Source organism: Erythrolamprus reginae, chromosome 9 (genome assembly GCF_031021105.1).
Source record: "Erythrolamprus reginae isolate rEryReg1 chromosome 9, rEryReg1.hap1, whole genome shotgun sequence".
NCBI classification, from domain to species: domain Eukaryota; kingdom Metazoa; phylum Chordata; class Lepidosauria; order Squamata; family Dipsadidae; genus Erythrolamprus; species Erythrolamprus reginae.
Genome location: NC_091958.1, coordinates 23,445,482 through 23,462,427, shown reverse-complemented (window position 1 = coordinate 23,462,427; position 16,946 = coordinate 23,445,482). Strand labels below are relative to the sequence as shown.

Here is a 16,946-nt window from a genome sequence, read left to right as displayed (position 1 = left end):
ACACTATTACAAATTACAGCACTACACTTTCGCCAACGCTCCCAGCTATTTTGGAGGGTCGGGGGGGCATAGAAAGGAGCAGGCGACCTCTTTTTGAGCTGGTGGACACACCGGGATAAAGGAGGCGCTACTTGCTGGCCCCTGACAGCGGCTCCGCTTTCCATTTATTTTCCACTCAATTTAAACAAAACAAAAATTGAAAGGAAGACTCGAGGGGCATGTAAGGGTCATATCACCTGGTTGTAGCATGGATAGCTAACACCTGATTGGCCAGCTTCTCTATCTTCAAGGAAAATAGGGCTGCGAAATAAGCAGCTGTATGAATTGATTTTTTAAAAAAATGAAATAAGTAGATGTTTCCCTGCTGGTCTACTTGACCCAATGGCCATTGTAACTAGAAAGACTGTTAGTTGACCAATCTCATTCTATAAGAACTGGGGAGCCCTAATTTGCAGTGTGGTGAATACATACACACAGAAACACTCTCTTACACAGACACACAGACACACAGACACACACACAAAGAATGGAATAGAATAGAACAGAATAGAATTATTTATTGGCCAAGTGTGATTGGACGCACAAGGAATTTGTCTTGGTGCCTATGCTCTCAGTGTACATAAAAGAAAATATAGATTTGTCAAGAATCATAAGCAATCAATATTAATAAAAATTTTGCGATACAAGCAACAAATTACAGTCATACAGTCCTAAGTGGGAGGAAATGGGTGATAGGAATGATGAGAAGAGAGAGAGAGAGGCACAGACACATCTAGAAAGACAAAAAGTCCGATTTTGGATAACCATTAATTCTAATAAATTCAGTCCTGACGTCATTGGGTTATAACCAACCATATATTTTGTGGTGTCCTTTTTGAGCATCATTGCCATTTTATTCTTTCCTACAGACCCATGTCCTACATACGGTAGTTCCAATCCACTTCCAATCTACTTAATCCTAAAGGATCTAATTGAATGTGCTTTGTTTCCACTTTGGTGACTTCAAATTACACTTCTCACCTTGCAAATCCCCATTGCATGTGTCCTTGTGAAATAAGAAACGTTTATTGCAATACGGACGTCATCAGGAATGGGACTTCCTTGTGGCTTTTGTTCAACCACAGCTTTTCTTTCAACACTCTCTTGGAAAGTTTGACATTTCTCTTCCATAATTAGAGGAGACTCTTCCATGTGGAAGATGTTATCATCTGCTTAGAGTTATTGCCCTATTCAAGGCTAGAATAGACAATCTGGTATATTTTAAACACAATCTTAATATGCCTAAAAATTGCCAATGTCTCTAAGGTATGACACACTTGCCATCCAAATGGGCCCAAAGAGAAGAACAATTATAAACGTTATCCTTCTCCCCAAATTATAGACATTGAAATAAAAGCCTAATTATATAGTTGAAAATCATGTAGATTAAACCACCAACATAGTATGGTAACCTCAGTTTGACCGAAGAAATGAGGACATGGAACAGAAAGTAACAGGTTTGTAAGAGACCTTGGAGATCTTCTAGTCCAACCCCCTGCTTGAGCAGGAGTCCTTATACCAATGATGGCAAAAATGTTTTGGTTTGTGTGCCAAAAGGGAGGCTGTCCCAGGCTTCAGGGACGCCTTTGCTCATGCGCACAAGCCCCCCTCCCTCCGCACATGTGCACAGGTCTCACTGAAGCTCCAGAGTGCAAAAAACAACCCAACAGGCAAACTGGAAGTTCGGAAAAACAGACTTCTGGTTTGCCTGTTGTGCTGTTTTTCACACTCTGGAGCCTTCAGGGAAGCCCTGGATTGCAAAAAAAAAAACAAAAAAAAAAAAACCCCAGCACAATGGGAAAACTGGAAGTCAGTTTTCCCGAACTTCCGGTTTGCCCATTGGGCTGTTTTTTGCACCCTGGAGCTTCGTGGAAGCTTTCCTGAAGCCTCTGGGGGGCAAAATGGCCTTCTCCAAGGCTGAAAATCAGCTGCCTAGTGCAGGCATGGGTGCTGGAACTGACATAGGGCAATACCTCATGTGCCCTCTGATATGGCTCTGTGTGTCACCTGTAGCACACGTGCCATAGGTTCAACATCACTGCCCTATTCCATTCCTCACAAATGATTGTCCAGTCTCTTCTTGAAAACCTCCAGTGATGGAGCACCCACAACTTCTTGAAAACCTCCAGTGATGGAGCACCCACAACCTCCAGTGATGGAGCAAGTCATTCCACTGATTAATTGTTCTCACGATCAGGAAATTTCTCCTTGGTTCTAGGTTGGATCTCTCTTTGATAAGTTTCAGCCTGTTACTCCTTGTCCTGTCCTCGGGTGCTTATAAGTTGACCCCCTGCTCTCTGTGGCAGTCCCTCGGGTACTGGAAGACAGTTATTGTGTCACTCCTAGATCTTTAATACCTATGCTTTTATTGGATTCACAGAATTCTTAGGTTTTGATTTTGATAATTCTTCATGTCATCCCGTGATTCATAATCTACTATTGTTAGTTCAGCATATTGGCTTAATAATGTTTTAAAGTTTTACAAGATAGAATAGAACAGAATAACAAAGTTGGAAGGGACCTTGGAGGTCTTCTAGTCTAACCCCCTGCTTAGGAAGGAAACCCTACATCACTTCAGATGCTTTCAAGTGTAGGATTAACTACAATGGTACCTCATGATACGAACTTAATTGGTTCCAGGAGGAGGTTCGTATGGTGAAAAGTTCGTAAGACGAAACAATGTTTCCCATAGGAATCAATGTAAAAGCAAATAATGCATGCAAATCCTTCAGGAAAATCCCAAACTTTAGAAGGGAGGCGAACAGAGGGCAGGGAGGAGCAGCTAAAGGGGATGGGTGAAAGAAGCAAGGCTAGGCTAAAGAGTGAGTGGGAAGGAAGAAAGGAAAGGGGGGCGCCCCTCCCTTTTCTTTCTTCAAAAGACACCCCTTCAGTGCCTCTGCAAGCACGCTGTTCTCTGCAAAGTCTTTCCTCCTCCAAGCCGCCCCTCCCTTTTCTTTCTTCAAAAGACACTCTTTCAGTGCCTGCAAGCACGCTGTTCTCCTACTTTCGTTAATGCAAAATCTTTCCCCCTCCAAGCCGCCCCTCCCTTTTCTTTCTTCATAAAAGGGGGGAAAAAGAAACCCCTTCATCCCAGCAGCAGCGGCTTGGGTTCGTAAGGTGAAAATAGTTCGGAAGAAGAGGCAAAAAAATCTTAAACACCGGGTTCGTATCTTGAAAAGTTCGGAAGAAGAGGCGTTCGTAAGATGAGGTACCTCTGTACTTTGAAATTTGTATTCAGTCTGACACTGCTTATAAACCTCCTCCTCCTCTTCCTCCTCCTCCTCCCCATCCTTCTCCTCCTATAAATGATCTTGGTTATAAACATTTTTCAAATAAATACATAACATGGGGGGTGGGTGGGGGACTAAAGCAGATAACACTCAACTACTCAGAAACTGACTCCACTAGAAAGAGAAATGTGACAACTCTCAAACACAGGCAGTCCGCAACATATGACCATAACATAATCTGCCAAATTATAGTTGTAAAATGGGTCAGTAGTATGACCAATCTGATTTTATGATGGGTTTTTTTGCAATGGTTATTAAGTGGCCAAAAAAGGAGTGTGTTTATCTGGTGACCAATTTAATGACCATCAAAACTTTACAACCGTAATTTTGGAAACAATTTCCTGTTGTTATTTGAAGACTCCCTGTACTGGGGTTTTAGATTATATTTCTAATGTTTAGATTCATTGTACTTTTGTATTTATTCTTCTGTGAGCTGCCTTGAGTCTGCAGAGAAGGGCGGCATAGGAATCTAAACAACAACAACAACAGCAACACTAAATAATAATAATAGTAATAGTAGCAATAATAATAATAATAATAATAATAATAATAATAATAATAATAATAATAATAATTTAAAAAGGGATAAGAATGAAAAGACAGGATTGCAATAAAGGAGGGATGAAATCAAAAGAGATGACTGAAACAGTAGTGCAAACTACACCAACCTATTAGGCAGAAGATAATAATTGAGAAGAAACATTTAAAGAAAGTGGGAGTGGAGAGTGGAAGAAGTTGAAATATTAAAAACCAAAGCGAGGTCAGCTGGCACGCTGGTGAACTGATAGTTGACAGAGAGGGTGATTGATCATTTTGTTTTCTCAGATTCAAGAATAGAAAAAGACGTACAATGTGATGGAGAAGAAAAGCTACCCTCTAGGGGGAGAAAAAAACTTTGGAAAAATAGACACGAATGAAAAAGGACAAGGATATTTAAGGGACAACAGAGATCAGAATAGTTAAAGCGGGACTCTTTCTCATCCTAAAGCAGAACTCTTAAAACTGGATATTGCATGTAAGAAGAGAGAGAGAGAGAGAGAAAAGAGAAGAAAACCCTTTGGATTTAAGGTTTGGAGATTGCCACTAAGAATTCAGGGCCTGAAAGGAGAACCAAGCCATCCATTCTAAATCAAATCAAGACGGATTCAATTTAGAATGGATTCAACTCTTGAAGTCGGGGGCATCTGCAAGGCATGGGCAAAAAGTCAAATTGGTAGCTGCAACATTGTGGCTTTGATGGCTTTGCAAAGTCCAGCCAAAATTAACACTCACAAGTGCTAACTTTCTCTTTAGTGTAAGGTTATATTCACAGGATTTTGCAAGGCAGCAAGTCTATTCCTTCTCAGTCACCTTAACAGTTCAAGACCATTAGGGAGGTTTCCTTCTGTGACATTGTGTACACTCCTGTTTCTTCTGCGGGTCTAGAAGAATGGAACTCCGTTCAAACTTGATGGTGGGGGAATGGAAGGGAAGGCACTGCTTCTGCAAATACTCATAGGGAGCAATTGTTGCAAGCAGAGAGGGAGAGAAATGGGATAGAATTCCGTTCAAACCTCATGAGGTGGGTGGGTGGAAGGGAAGGCATTGCTTGCTCCTCTGATTGGCTAGCGGCAACGTGTCCCATGTGCTCAAAAGCCTGGGGTGAATGGGGTTTTGTGCCCGTTTGGAGAAAGACATGTAGTGGCTGTGACAAGAGGGACTGTGACAGAAGGGCTGGGCCAAACAGCTAGGGCCCTTTCAGCGAAGGAGAAAAGGCAGCGCCCAATAGTCAGAGGCAGAAGGCTGGAGACCAATCAGGCATGGCCCTCAGGAGGAAGGGAAAAGTCCCATTCTGTCCTTCTGCAGACTCAGTTGCTCCTGATTTGACTGTTGCCTAGAGCAGTGTTTCCCAACCTTGGCCACTTGAAGATATCTGGACTTCAACTCCCAGAATTCCCCAGCCAGCATTCGCTGGCTGGGGAATTCTGGGAGTTGAAGTCCAAATACTGTATCTTCAAATGACCAACGTTGAGAAACACTGGCCTAGAGCAGTGATTTTCAACCTTTTTTGAGCCGCGGCACATTTTTTACATTTACAAAATCCTGGGGCACACCACCAACCAAAATGATACAAAATGACACCCTAAGACACTCTCCTCTCTTTTTCCATCCCTGTCTCCTCCCCACCCTTGTGTGTGTGTGTGTGTGTGTGTGTGTGTATACACACTCTTGAACCATTTCCAAAAACAGGTGAGGGCTGGGTTTTTCTCTCTCTTATTCTTTGGGTGCTTTTTATCATATGCTTTAAATCAAGAGTCACTTCTCTCTCTTTTGTTTCTCTCTCTTTCCTCTCATTCTCTGTCTCAATCATTTTCTCATTTCTCTTTTTTTTCTCTCCCCTTTTTGCTCATTTCTCTCTGTCTCTCTCCCTTCCTCTCCTTTTCTCTCTCTCTTGCTTTCTTTCTCTCTCTCTCTCTTGCCTTCTTTCTCTCTCACTCTTGCTTTCTCTCTCTTTCTCTCTTTTCTTTCTCTTGCTTTCTCTCTCTCTCACTCTTTCTCTCTCTCTCTCTTTCTCTCTCTCTTTCTTTCTTTCTATCTCTTTCTCTCTCTCTCTCTCTCACTCTCTCTCTCTCTCTCTTTCTCTCTCTTGCTTTCTTTCTCTCTCTTTCTCACTCTCACAGCAAAAAGTTGCGAGACCAGAACCTGAGCTTCCTTCTTCGCGGCACACCTGACCATGTCTCGCGGCACACTAGTGTGCCATAGCACACTGGTTGAAAAACACTGGCCTAGAGAGCTACTCTTCCTCCTGTCTCCCAAGGCCATTTCCTCATACTCTTCCATGACTGAAGTCTTCTTTATCTTTATCATTATGTTGGTCTGTATATCTGTCTCTATCATCTCTATCGCTATCTGAGCGGTTCTCAACCTGTGGTCACACAACCTCTTTGGAGGTTGAACAACACTTTCATGGGGTCGCCTAAGATGTAGGAAAACACACATTTCCAATGGTCTTAGGAACTGAGACACCGCTCCTCTATCTATGGGAACCTCTGAGCATGTGCAGAAGCTGAATTTCCGGCACTGCACATGCATCACCATCTTGTTTTTGGCTCCCCCCCATTTTTAAAAAAAATCAGCACTGTGCATGTGTGTGTGTGCGAAAAGTGCACACAACCACAAGGCATGGCCACGCAGTGCAGGAGGAAGCAAACCAGCAGTGAGGTAAGTTACAACCCACCCCTGAGTTTCCTAATAGTTTTATTATTTTTTAGTTGGGGGTCACCACAATATGAAGAACTGTATTAAAGGGTCACGAATTTAGGAAGGTTAAGAATCACTCCTATCCCTATCTCTATCTCTCTATCTCTCTATCTCTCTATCTATCTATCTATCTATCTATCTATCTATCTATCTATCTATCTATCTCTATTTCTATCTCTCTATCTCTCTAACTTTTTATCCTTCTATCATCTCTCTCATCTGTTTTTGCATCTCTTTATATCTCTCATCTATCTATCTATCTATCTATCTATCTATCTATCTATCTATCTATCTACCATCCATCCATCCATCCATCGTCCATCCATCCATCTGTCAATCTATCAATCTATCTATTGTCCATCCATCAATCTATCATCCGTCCGTCCTTCCATCCATCCATCCATCATCCATCCATCCATCCATCCATCCATCCATCCATCTATCTATCTATCTATCATCTCTCTGTGTCTCTCTCTTTCTTTTTTCTCTCTCTCTCTATTTGTTGCTCAGCTATGTTTGAATCTTCATAACGCCATGGACCACAGCATTCCAAGCTGTGCCTCCACTGTATGCCAAAGTCTTGTTCATTGCTTCAACTTGCACTGACACTAGCTGTCTCATTCACTGCCATTTTCTTCTTCTTTTGCCTTCCACCTTTCCCAATATCAGGGTCTTCTCTCCCTCCCTCCACCCTCTCCTATAAATAGCAAGAGAAGGACAGGAAAAAAAATAGTGCAATTTTCTTGGGAATGTTATGGCCTTTACTGGAAGCAAGCAGCATTGGTGGGCATTTCTCTATGTGGCGATCAAGTATCAGACTTAACTTGATGCCATCTGCCTCGAGTGGGCTTTACATATTGCTATCAGTTGGGTAAGTGCATGATATTTTTCAAGGGCTGAGCTGACTTATAGCCTGGTGGAGATGTAGATGATAAGATTATTCCTGAAGAACTGCTTGACATGAGACTGGTTGTTAGCCAAATGATCAATTAGTCCACGGGTAGGCAAAGTTGGCTCTTCTATGACTTGTGGACTTCAATTCCCAGAATTCCTGAGCCAATCATGTTAGTTTGGGAATTCTGGGAGTTGAAGTCCACATGTCATAGAAGAGCCAACTTTGCCTACTCCTGGACTAGACATCCCCAATGTACCCAACAAAGCAAAGAACATTATTATTAAAGCAATTTTTCTTGCTCTGCTTAATAACAGAAAGCCAGAAATGCTTCCTCCTAGTTTTCCCTTCCCTATTTATTCCCTCCTAGTTGGAGATGACTAGAAATGTAGACAGTATGAAACATGCTGAGCCGAGGAAGATCTCTGAATGCAGCCAGGAAGGGTGGATTGCATTAGCAGAGACATCCTGTGGTAGGGGTAGGCAAAGTTGGCTCTTCTATGCCTTGTGGACTTCAGCTCCCAGAATTCCTGAAACAATCATGCCAGCTCAGGAATTCTGGGAGTTGAAGTCCACATGTCATAGAAGAGCCAACTTTGCCAACCCCTGAATTAGGCTATACCCTGAAAAATGAGACTGTTTTCTTAGAAGCAAACCTCCATAACATTTGAAAGTCTAAAGCTCCTTTTCTAGAAAGTTAGAAATACATGGAAATAATTGCTGCCATTTATTGCTATTACTCATCCCTTATCAGACTTTTAAATGTAAAATCTCCTCTTAACATATTCTGACGTTTATCTCTAGAGCCCTAGTATATTAATGCCTGCTTGCCATTTCTGGTTAATTTAAGTTTCGTGGAATCAATAATTTGCAATGGTTCACAGATGGGTATTTTTAATTGCCCAGTAGGAAGTTTATTTTGATTCAAAGATGGTTCAGACTAAACCGTTGTCTAATTAATTGTCTTCAGTAGGACTCTTGGCAGACCACTCCGGTCTGCTCAGAGGAGGTCGCGAAAGAATGAAATTTTCATTGCTCGAGTCAATGAATAATTTTGATTTTGATGGAATTGACCTCTCTGGAAAGTCCAGCCAATTATAGACATTTCATAATGGGAAATTAAATAAAAAGCTGAGAAATAGAGAGAGTTATGCTCATTATAGGAATTTGTCCTACAAGATAGCTTACATCAGAAGACATTTTCTAAACTCCAACTTTCTAAGCATCCTTACATGTTGCAATCATTTCTCTATCCTCTCTCTTTCTCTTTCTGTCTTACAGTTTATACGCGAAAGACAAGCAGAGCCTAGGGTGGAGTCAAGACTGGAATCAGCCTAGAATCCCGATGTTCCCAGTCCCTCTTGAATTCGAGTGACTCTTATTTAGCACCAATTTAGTTCTGACCACTAGTTGACTGGATTCTTGTGTATAAGCAATAAGTTAACTGAATGGTGGTGCTGATTATTGGGGTTGATTGTTCATGCCTCACAAGACATGAGTTGGGCTGTGGGGCTCATCCTCTACACCAGTGTTTCCCAACCTTGGCCACTTGAAGATATTTGGACTTCAACTCCCAGAATTCCCCAGCCAGCATTTGCTGGCTGGGGAATTCTGGGAGTTGAAGTCCAAATATCTTCAAGTGACCAAGGTTGGGAAACACTGCTCTACACTATGTGGCTTAACTTTTATCTTGTTGTTCTCTAAATCAGTGTTTCCCAACCTTGGCAACTTGAAGATATTTGGACTTCAACTCCCAGAATCCCCCAGCCAGCAAATGCTGGCTGGGGAATTCTGGGAGTTGAAGTCCAACTATCTTCAAGTTGCCAAGGTTGGGAAACACTGCTCTAAATGTTTAAATCTTTATCAGGAATTTGTTAAGATATTCATGAAGTGAGAGAGCCAGTGGTAACAAGCTCAGCCAATGAATAGGCATAGCAGCTAAGTCGGCCAATGGGAACTAATCACTTCTGAGTCTGTGCAGAGAATCGAAACTGGAACTGAAGCTTAAGGCTGGGCGTGGCTCAGTCCATTCTGTGCTTGTCTGCTTCTGAAATGAAACTAACTGTTCTCTGCTCTCTGTAACTGCTTGAAGACAAATTCTGCTTTTGTTATTGTAAATTCATCTATTAATATGCTTATAAAGTAGTTTATGAATCCAGTTGAATCAGTAATCTGGGTGTGCTTTTGGTTTTGATTTTTGCAACAAGCCTCTCCCCCATTTGAGGACCTGGGAGAATTGGAGTCCATATTTTGAGGATCTCTAACTATTCATAGTAGGGAAGTATGGTAACAATGGACAAATCATAGGAAAATATCACAACAATTGACAAATAGATAGCTTTTAAGGCTCCAGTCAAAACACCTTTCATTTCATGAGATAATTGTAGGAAATGGATACCTAGTGTAATGGAGTCTTCTATCTTCATTAGCAACCCTTACTAGAATTTCACCTATAATTTCTTTGCTGATGTTTGTATTGTTTGACACACAGGATAAAATAGCTCCTCCTTCTATTCTCCTACGCTGATCAGAGGCCAAGTACATTTCATGTGTTCCATCACCCATCATGCTTGAGAGCCCAAGTTCACATCAGCCAATTCACCCAACATCCTAATCAGATCTGACTGTTAGATCTGCAGGTCAGCGGTTCAAATCTCATCACCAGCTCAAGGTTGACTCAGCCTTCTATCCTTTCGAGGGGGATAAAATGAGGACCCGGATTGTGGGGGCAATAGGCTGGCTCTGTTAAAAGTGCTATTGCTATCACGTTGTAAGCTGCCCTGAGTCTAAGGAGAAGGGCAGCATAAAATAACTAATAATTAAAATAAATAAATAAATAATAAATAAAAATTGCCAAAGACTTCCTTAATCATGAAAGCAATGATAGAGGCATATACACCAGAAGCAATGATTATTGATCCCCCTTTTTTGCCCTAAAGAGGTAAATCTAGATTATTCTCAGTGATGTCTTTTTAAAACCGCAGCCTCCTTAACTATATTAATAGGTTTTCTGAGGTTAACGCTGGAGAGCTAACAGAAGTCTAATTTACTGTGCTGCTTCCAGATCTACCCGTGCCAGTATTAACTGGGTGATAAATTAGGTTTTTATGCCTTTGCCAAATTTTATTATTGAACAATTTCCGTATGGGTCTGTTTTAAGCCTAATCTAGTTGGCCCATGACATTAGCCATTTCAGAGATGTAATTATTTCTCTCTCTCTGTGTGTGTGCTTTAATGATGATATAATGTCGGGGTTGCAATATGTCAGTTACTAAAGATTTTCAAAATAAAGCTGAACTAAGATTTAGAATGACTGAGGGCAAATATTTTGTGCTTCTTCAGGACCAGTTGCACTCCTAATTTTGTGCATGCAAGCAATTATATCTTTCCCAGAGTTGAGTTATTTCTGGTTCCACTCTGGTTTATTTCCAAGGACTACAAGATGGATGCAAAAATGCTTCCAGCTCCATAGACAATAGGGAAGGCCTGTTTTTGTGTTAGTGGAAATTTTGGACTCCTCTTCCCTCCCTGGATCTATTCTCAAGCCAGCTATTAATGCTTCCACCAATCTCAAGAGAGACTGAATATCCTGTTACCCTTGGTTAAAAGAGGGGCAGGTTGGCTCAGCTTTTAAAGACACTGAGTTTGTTAGCTGGAAAGCTGACAGCCCAGGTTTGAGACCCAAGTACTACATGATGGGGTGAGCTCCCATTCTTGCCTTATATAGATTTTATATCCAACAAAGGAATCAATACAGTTCTACAAAGGAATTATTGACTCTGTCATCTGCACCTCTATAACTGTCTCGTTCGGTTCTGCAACCCAACAGGACCGACACAGACTTCAGAGGAGAATCAGAACTGCAGAAAAAATCAATTGCTAACAACCTGCTTTCCATTGAGGACCTGTATACTGCACGAGTCAAAAAGAGGGCTGTGAAAATATCTACAGACCCCCCCACACATCCTGGACATAAATTGTTTCAACTACTACCTTCAAAACAACGCTATAGAGCACTGCACACCAGAACAACTAGACACAAGGACAGTGTTCCTGGAACGCCATCACTCTGCTAAATAAATAATTCCTTCAACACTGTCAAATTATTTACTAAGACTGTAGTACTTTTAGTCTTCTAATCAATCCTATCACTCATCTCCTCCCACTTATGACTGTATGACTGTAACTTGTTGCTTGTATCCTTATGATTTATATTACTACTGATTGTTTCCTGATTGCTTATTTGTACCCTATGAATTGAATAGAATAGAATAGAATAGAATAGAATAGAATTTTTATTGGCCAAGTGTGATTGGACACACAAGGAATTTGTCTTGGTGCATATGCTCTCAGCGTACATAAAATAAAATATACATTTGTCAAGAATCATATGGTACAACACAATGATTGTCATAGGGGTCAAATAAGCAATGAAGAAACAATCAATATTAATAAAAATCTTAGGAAACAAGCAACAAGTTACAGTCATACAGTCAACATGGGAGGAAATGGGTGATAGGAATGATGAGAAAAACTAGTAGAATAGATGACAATAATGACAATCATTAAGTGTTGTTCCTCATGATTCTTGACAAATGTATCTTTTATATACACTAAGAACGTATGAACCAATGACAAGTTTCTTGTATCCAATCACACTGTCAATAAAGAATTCTATTCTGTTCTATTCTATTTCTATTCTGTTCTATTCTATTTCTATTCTGTTCTATTTCTATTCTATTCTATTCTATTCTATTCTATTCTATTCTATTCTATTCTATTCTGGACTGGACTGGACTGGACTAGACTAGACTAGACTAGACTAGACTGGCTGAAAAGTTGGGGGTGAGTGGGACATCTGCCAGCACTTTTTTTCTTGATTGTTTTGTGTGTTTGTGCGATTGTATTACAGTCTTTTTTCTGCATAGTTTCCCTTCACACCAGTCTCTGGGTTATGATTTCTAAAGACCTTTGCAAAACCCTGGCAAATGGATGTGTAAATATAATGACCAATGAATGCAGAAGGAGAAGCTTCAATTTCCCCTTTTCCTGTTTTTCAAAAGTGTGGAATGCTTGGCCATGTGCTCCTCGTTTCTCTCATTTTTGAGGTCAGTAGGAGCAAAGACTGGTTGATTTAGGAAATGGGTTGGTGGGGGGCACTTACGGTTTGCGCATGCACAAAATTGGCAAAAATCGCCGGAATCTTGCTTGCGCGAGCCTCCACATGCAAGATTTCGCTTGCTGCACGTGCGCATAGGCCAAATCTCACACGGGGGGTGCAGGTGTGCATTAGGGACTCTCAGCCATGTGCGTGTCCCGGATTTCCCTACTGGGACGGCACACTGGATAGCGTAACCTGGAACCCATTACTGGTGGGTGGGGAGTGGAAATAGACATTTTGTTGGGAACCTACCAGCTAGTCTGTGAAGGGGAGATCAAGTGTGGGTTTAGCTTAGAGTCCTTGAGTAGTTGCAAAAAAGTACACTGCTCAAAAGAATAAAGGGAACACTTAAACAACACAATATAACTCCAAGTAAATCAAACTTCTGTGAAACCAAACTGTCCACTTAGGAAGCAACACTGATTGACAATCAATTTCACATGCTGTTGAGCATATTCAACTTTGTACAGAACAAAGTATTCGATGAGAATATTTCATTAATTCAGATCTAGGATGTGAGTGTTCCCTTTATTTTTTTGAGCAGTATATAAGCTTGATATACCCCTGAGATTCCTAAAACCTTATACATAGTCATTTCTAGGGCAAGGCAAGCAGCTTGGGAGATACTTGTAACATAGATGATAAACAATAAAGTTAATTACTTCAGTTATTTACAGTTGGTTTTGGTTACAAAGTCTGGATCTTTTTTTTTTTTTTTACTCAACCCTACTTTAGGGCTTTACTCAATCCTACAACCCTATATTCTTCACTTTTTGTCCTTTGTTTAAGTTATATTTTAAGACTTTTGAGTAAGAAGCACATACTGAGGATTTATTGCTTAAATTTCTGCTCCTTTTTTCATCATGTGATTCCCACCACCGTGCAAAGGAAATACATAACATTCAAGAAATAAATCAATAAAAGTATCTGTGATATGTAAAATATCAGCAAGTAGAGTATTTACGGTAAGTTAGAGCAGCCCATTTATACAGGTGATCAGAAATAAGATGGAAAGCAAAATAATACGTACTTCTGTAAATTATCTGGAGTGCACACTTCTTCGTCATATAGTCCTTTCGGATCTAGCAAGGTTCCTGAGAGAAAAAGGAATAGATACAGTAGTCTGCTATTATTCCAGAGCAAAGGGACCATAAAAGTTTGAATTAGATTTTGTCTGCATTTTAAAGTGAATTATTTGAAATTATTGAGCTTTTCTAATCCTGTGTCCCCAGATAAATCCAATTGTTGGTTCAAACCTCTGGGAAATTATAGTCCAAGAAAACATTCTATTGAGGAATAATGCTCCATTCCCTGCTGGTTGGATGGATGGATGGATGGATCAATATTATGTTGGGCAATAATTCTCCTTTCTGGATGGATGGATATAAACTTGGGCAATAATGCTACATTCCAAATGGATGGACGGTTGGTTGGTTGGTTGGATAGATGGATGGATGCATGGATATCCTATCGGGCAATAACACTCCATTCCAAATGGATGGATGGATTAATATTATGTTGGGCAATAATTTTCTATTCTGGATGAATGGATATAATCCTAGGCAATAATGCTACATTTCAAATGGATGGATGGATGGTGTTGTGATTCCGTCTGAGGCTCCTCAGGGAACGGCTGAACCTCTGCCGGCTCCATGCTCAGAGGGGGAGGATGAGGAACAGGAGGAGGAGGAGGCCCAGGCTGACGGGGAGGAGGAATATCAGGCCGAGGGAGAGGGAGAACAGCCTGAGTCCCCCGGGGTGGAGCTCTCCCCAGCAAGCAGCCTGGAGTCCTTGGATGAAAATGCACAAGCCATCATCGATCTCAGGCAGAGAAGAGCAGCACAACGAAGGGGACAATTAGCCAGGTATTTCCAGCCCTAAATAGGCAACAGCTGGGTTTGGGTGTGGTTCTCCCCAGAAAGGCTGAAAAGGCAGACCCACCCTTCCTGTATTATGGAGTATTATCTTTGGGAGTCCTGGGACCTGGCTGTGATCTTTGGCGTTTCTGACTCTGGCTTGTGGCCCTGAAGGCTGAAACCTTGGGGGGAAAGACGTGGGTCTTTCTCTACAGTGGTGTGTGTGCCAGCAAGAAGTCTGCTGTATTGTCTGGCCGTCATGACTCTGCTGTGAAGCCTCATAGCCTGTCTGTTGGGAAGAACAGGTTTTTCTCTGTGTTTGTTTTTCCAACTATAAAGTGCCTTTGCTTTTACCAGCATGTCTGGCTGCTTTTTTCAGTTGGTGTTGAAGTCTGGGGGCACCCAGACAGAACAGATGGATGGTTGGTTGGTTGGATAGATGGATGGATGGATGGTTATCACATCGGGCAATAACACTCCTTTCCAAATGGATGGATGGATGGATTAATATTATGTTGGGCAATAATTCTCTATTCTGGATGAATGGATATAATCCTAGGCAATAATGCTACATTTCAGATGGATGAATGGATGGATGGATATCACATCGGGCAATAACACTCCATTCCAAATGGATGGATGGATATCACATCAAGCAATAATATAAATTCCAAATGGATGGTTGGATGGATGGAGAGATGGATGGACAGAGTAATTTACTGTAGGAATGTAGTCATTGATTTAATATACTGTGCGACACTCACAACAATGCAAAATCATCTTATGACTTATTAAGGGGAGCGCACTGTACCTTGCAATTATGATATGTTAATCCAGATTTCAGGCTAAACATGTTGTACAAATCCTAACCAAAGTGTTGACCATATCTTTAATTGGGTTGTTGAGAAGGCAGGCTGCAATATCTTCAAAGACAGAGTTTAGTTTTCATGCCACTTTCTACCACAGGCTTTATGGTGCCTGTAACTGGTAGCCTCTTAATTTGCTCTTCAGATCTCCTGATGAACAGGATGTGGCTGATATGGGATGTTTATAGTTGGCAACCTACTTACCTGGGCTAAAACCAAAGCACAAGCTAGCAAAAGTGGCTTAAAGATCACGGCTCTTTAAGCAGGGTCCTCCTCCTACCTAAGGGACATCTCTCCCACTTTGGGGTCACAGCTTTCCATCTTACCAATTGCCCATGGTTTGTCCTCCCCTGGACCTTGGCGGCACGGATCCTTGTAGCGGTTGAACAAGCAGTGCTGCTGTTCCAGCTTATCATCTGCAACCAGAAGAAAGGCAATGAAGGAGATCCATAGCATGTCAGAGAAAGTCCTGGGAGAAAGATAGCGGAGCCAATATTTATGACCAAATTCTAGAAAAATGTGGACCTTTAAGGGTATATTGTGGGTATATGCCCATGTTACACCAACACTCCGCAGTCTGCATTGGTTGCCGATCAGTTTCCGGTCACAATTCAAAGTGTTGGTTATGACCTATAAAGCCCTTCATGGCACCTGACCAGATTATCTCAGGGACCGCCTTCTGCTGCACGAATCCCAGCGACCAGTTAGGTCCCACAGAGTGGGTCTTCTCTGGGTCCCGTCAACTAAACAATGTTGCTTGGCAGGACCCAGGGGAAGAGCCTTCTCTGTAGTGGCCCTGGCCCTCTGGAACCAACTCCCCCCAGAGATTAGAATTGCCCCCACCCTCCTTGCCTTTCGTAAGCTACTTAAAACCCACCTCTGCCGCCAGGCATGGGGGAATTGAGATACCCTTTCCCCCTAGGCCTTTACAATTTTATGCATGGTATGTCTGTACGTATGTTTGGTTTTTTATTATAATGGGTTTTAATTGTTTTTAGTATTGGATTGTTATACGCTGTCTTATTATTGCTGTTAGCCACCCCGAGTCTCCGTAGAGGGGCAGCATACAAATCAGATAGATAGATAGATAGATAGATAGATAGATAGATAGATAGATAGATAGATAGATAGATAGATAAACAAACCACCAACATCTAAAAAGGAACAATTTAAAAGATAATTTAAAGTCCATTAATAAATTAATAAAACCATGCATGGTTTGGGGCCGGATCTGGATGATGCATTTGATCAACGGCCCCAGGCCTGTCAAGAAACAGGTCTTTACGGCTTTCCAGAAGGCCAATGGGGTGGGGGTAATATGGATCGCGGGAGGTAGCTGGTTCCAGAGAGCTGGAGCCACCACAGAGAAGACCCTCCCCGGCAGCCTCGCCAACCAACACTATTTAGCTGGGGGAATCCTATGGAAATGTGGAACCCGTGAAATAAAAAACAAAGAAACATAGAAAACTGACAAAGAAAAAGACCCAATGGTTCATCAAGTCTGCCTTTTGAGGGTTTTTTGGTTTCTTTTTAATTAATTATTTTTAATAATTAAATCATACTTTATATATTTTTATATTATTTTTAGCTTTTGTTGGATGA

At 41.4% G+C, this 16,946-nt stretch overlaps 1 protein-coding gene across 2 annotated transcripts in view; it reads right to left on the bottom strand.

Moving 5' to 3' along the window:
* The window catches only part of SMPD3 (sphingomyelin phosphodiesterase 3), a 55,730-nt gene that overhangs the window by 5,202 nt on the left and 33,582 nt on the right, over positions 1–16,946 (bottom strand). For both annotated transcript variants that reach the window (XM_070760475.1, XM_070760476.1), the window contains 2 exons: positions 15,671–15,760; positions 13,653–13,716 (listed from right to left, as the gene is read on the bottom strand). In XM_070760475.1, the coding sequence (XP_070616576.1) occupies positions 13,653–13,716; positions 15,671–15,760 (154 nt within the window). The remainder of the gene's footprint in view (positions 1–13,652; positions 13,717–15,670; positions 15,761–16,946) is intronic.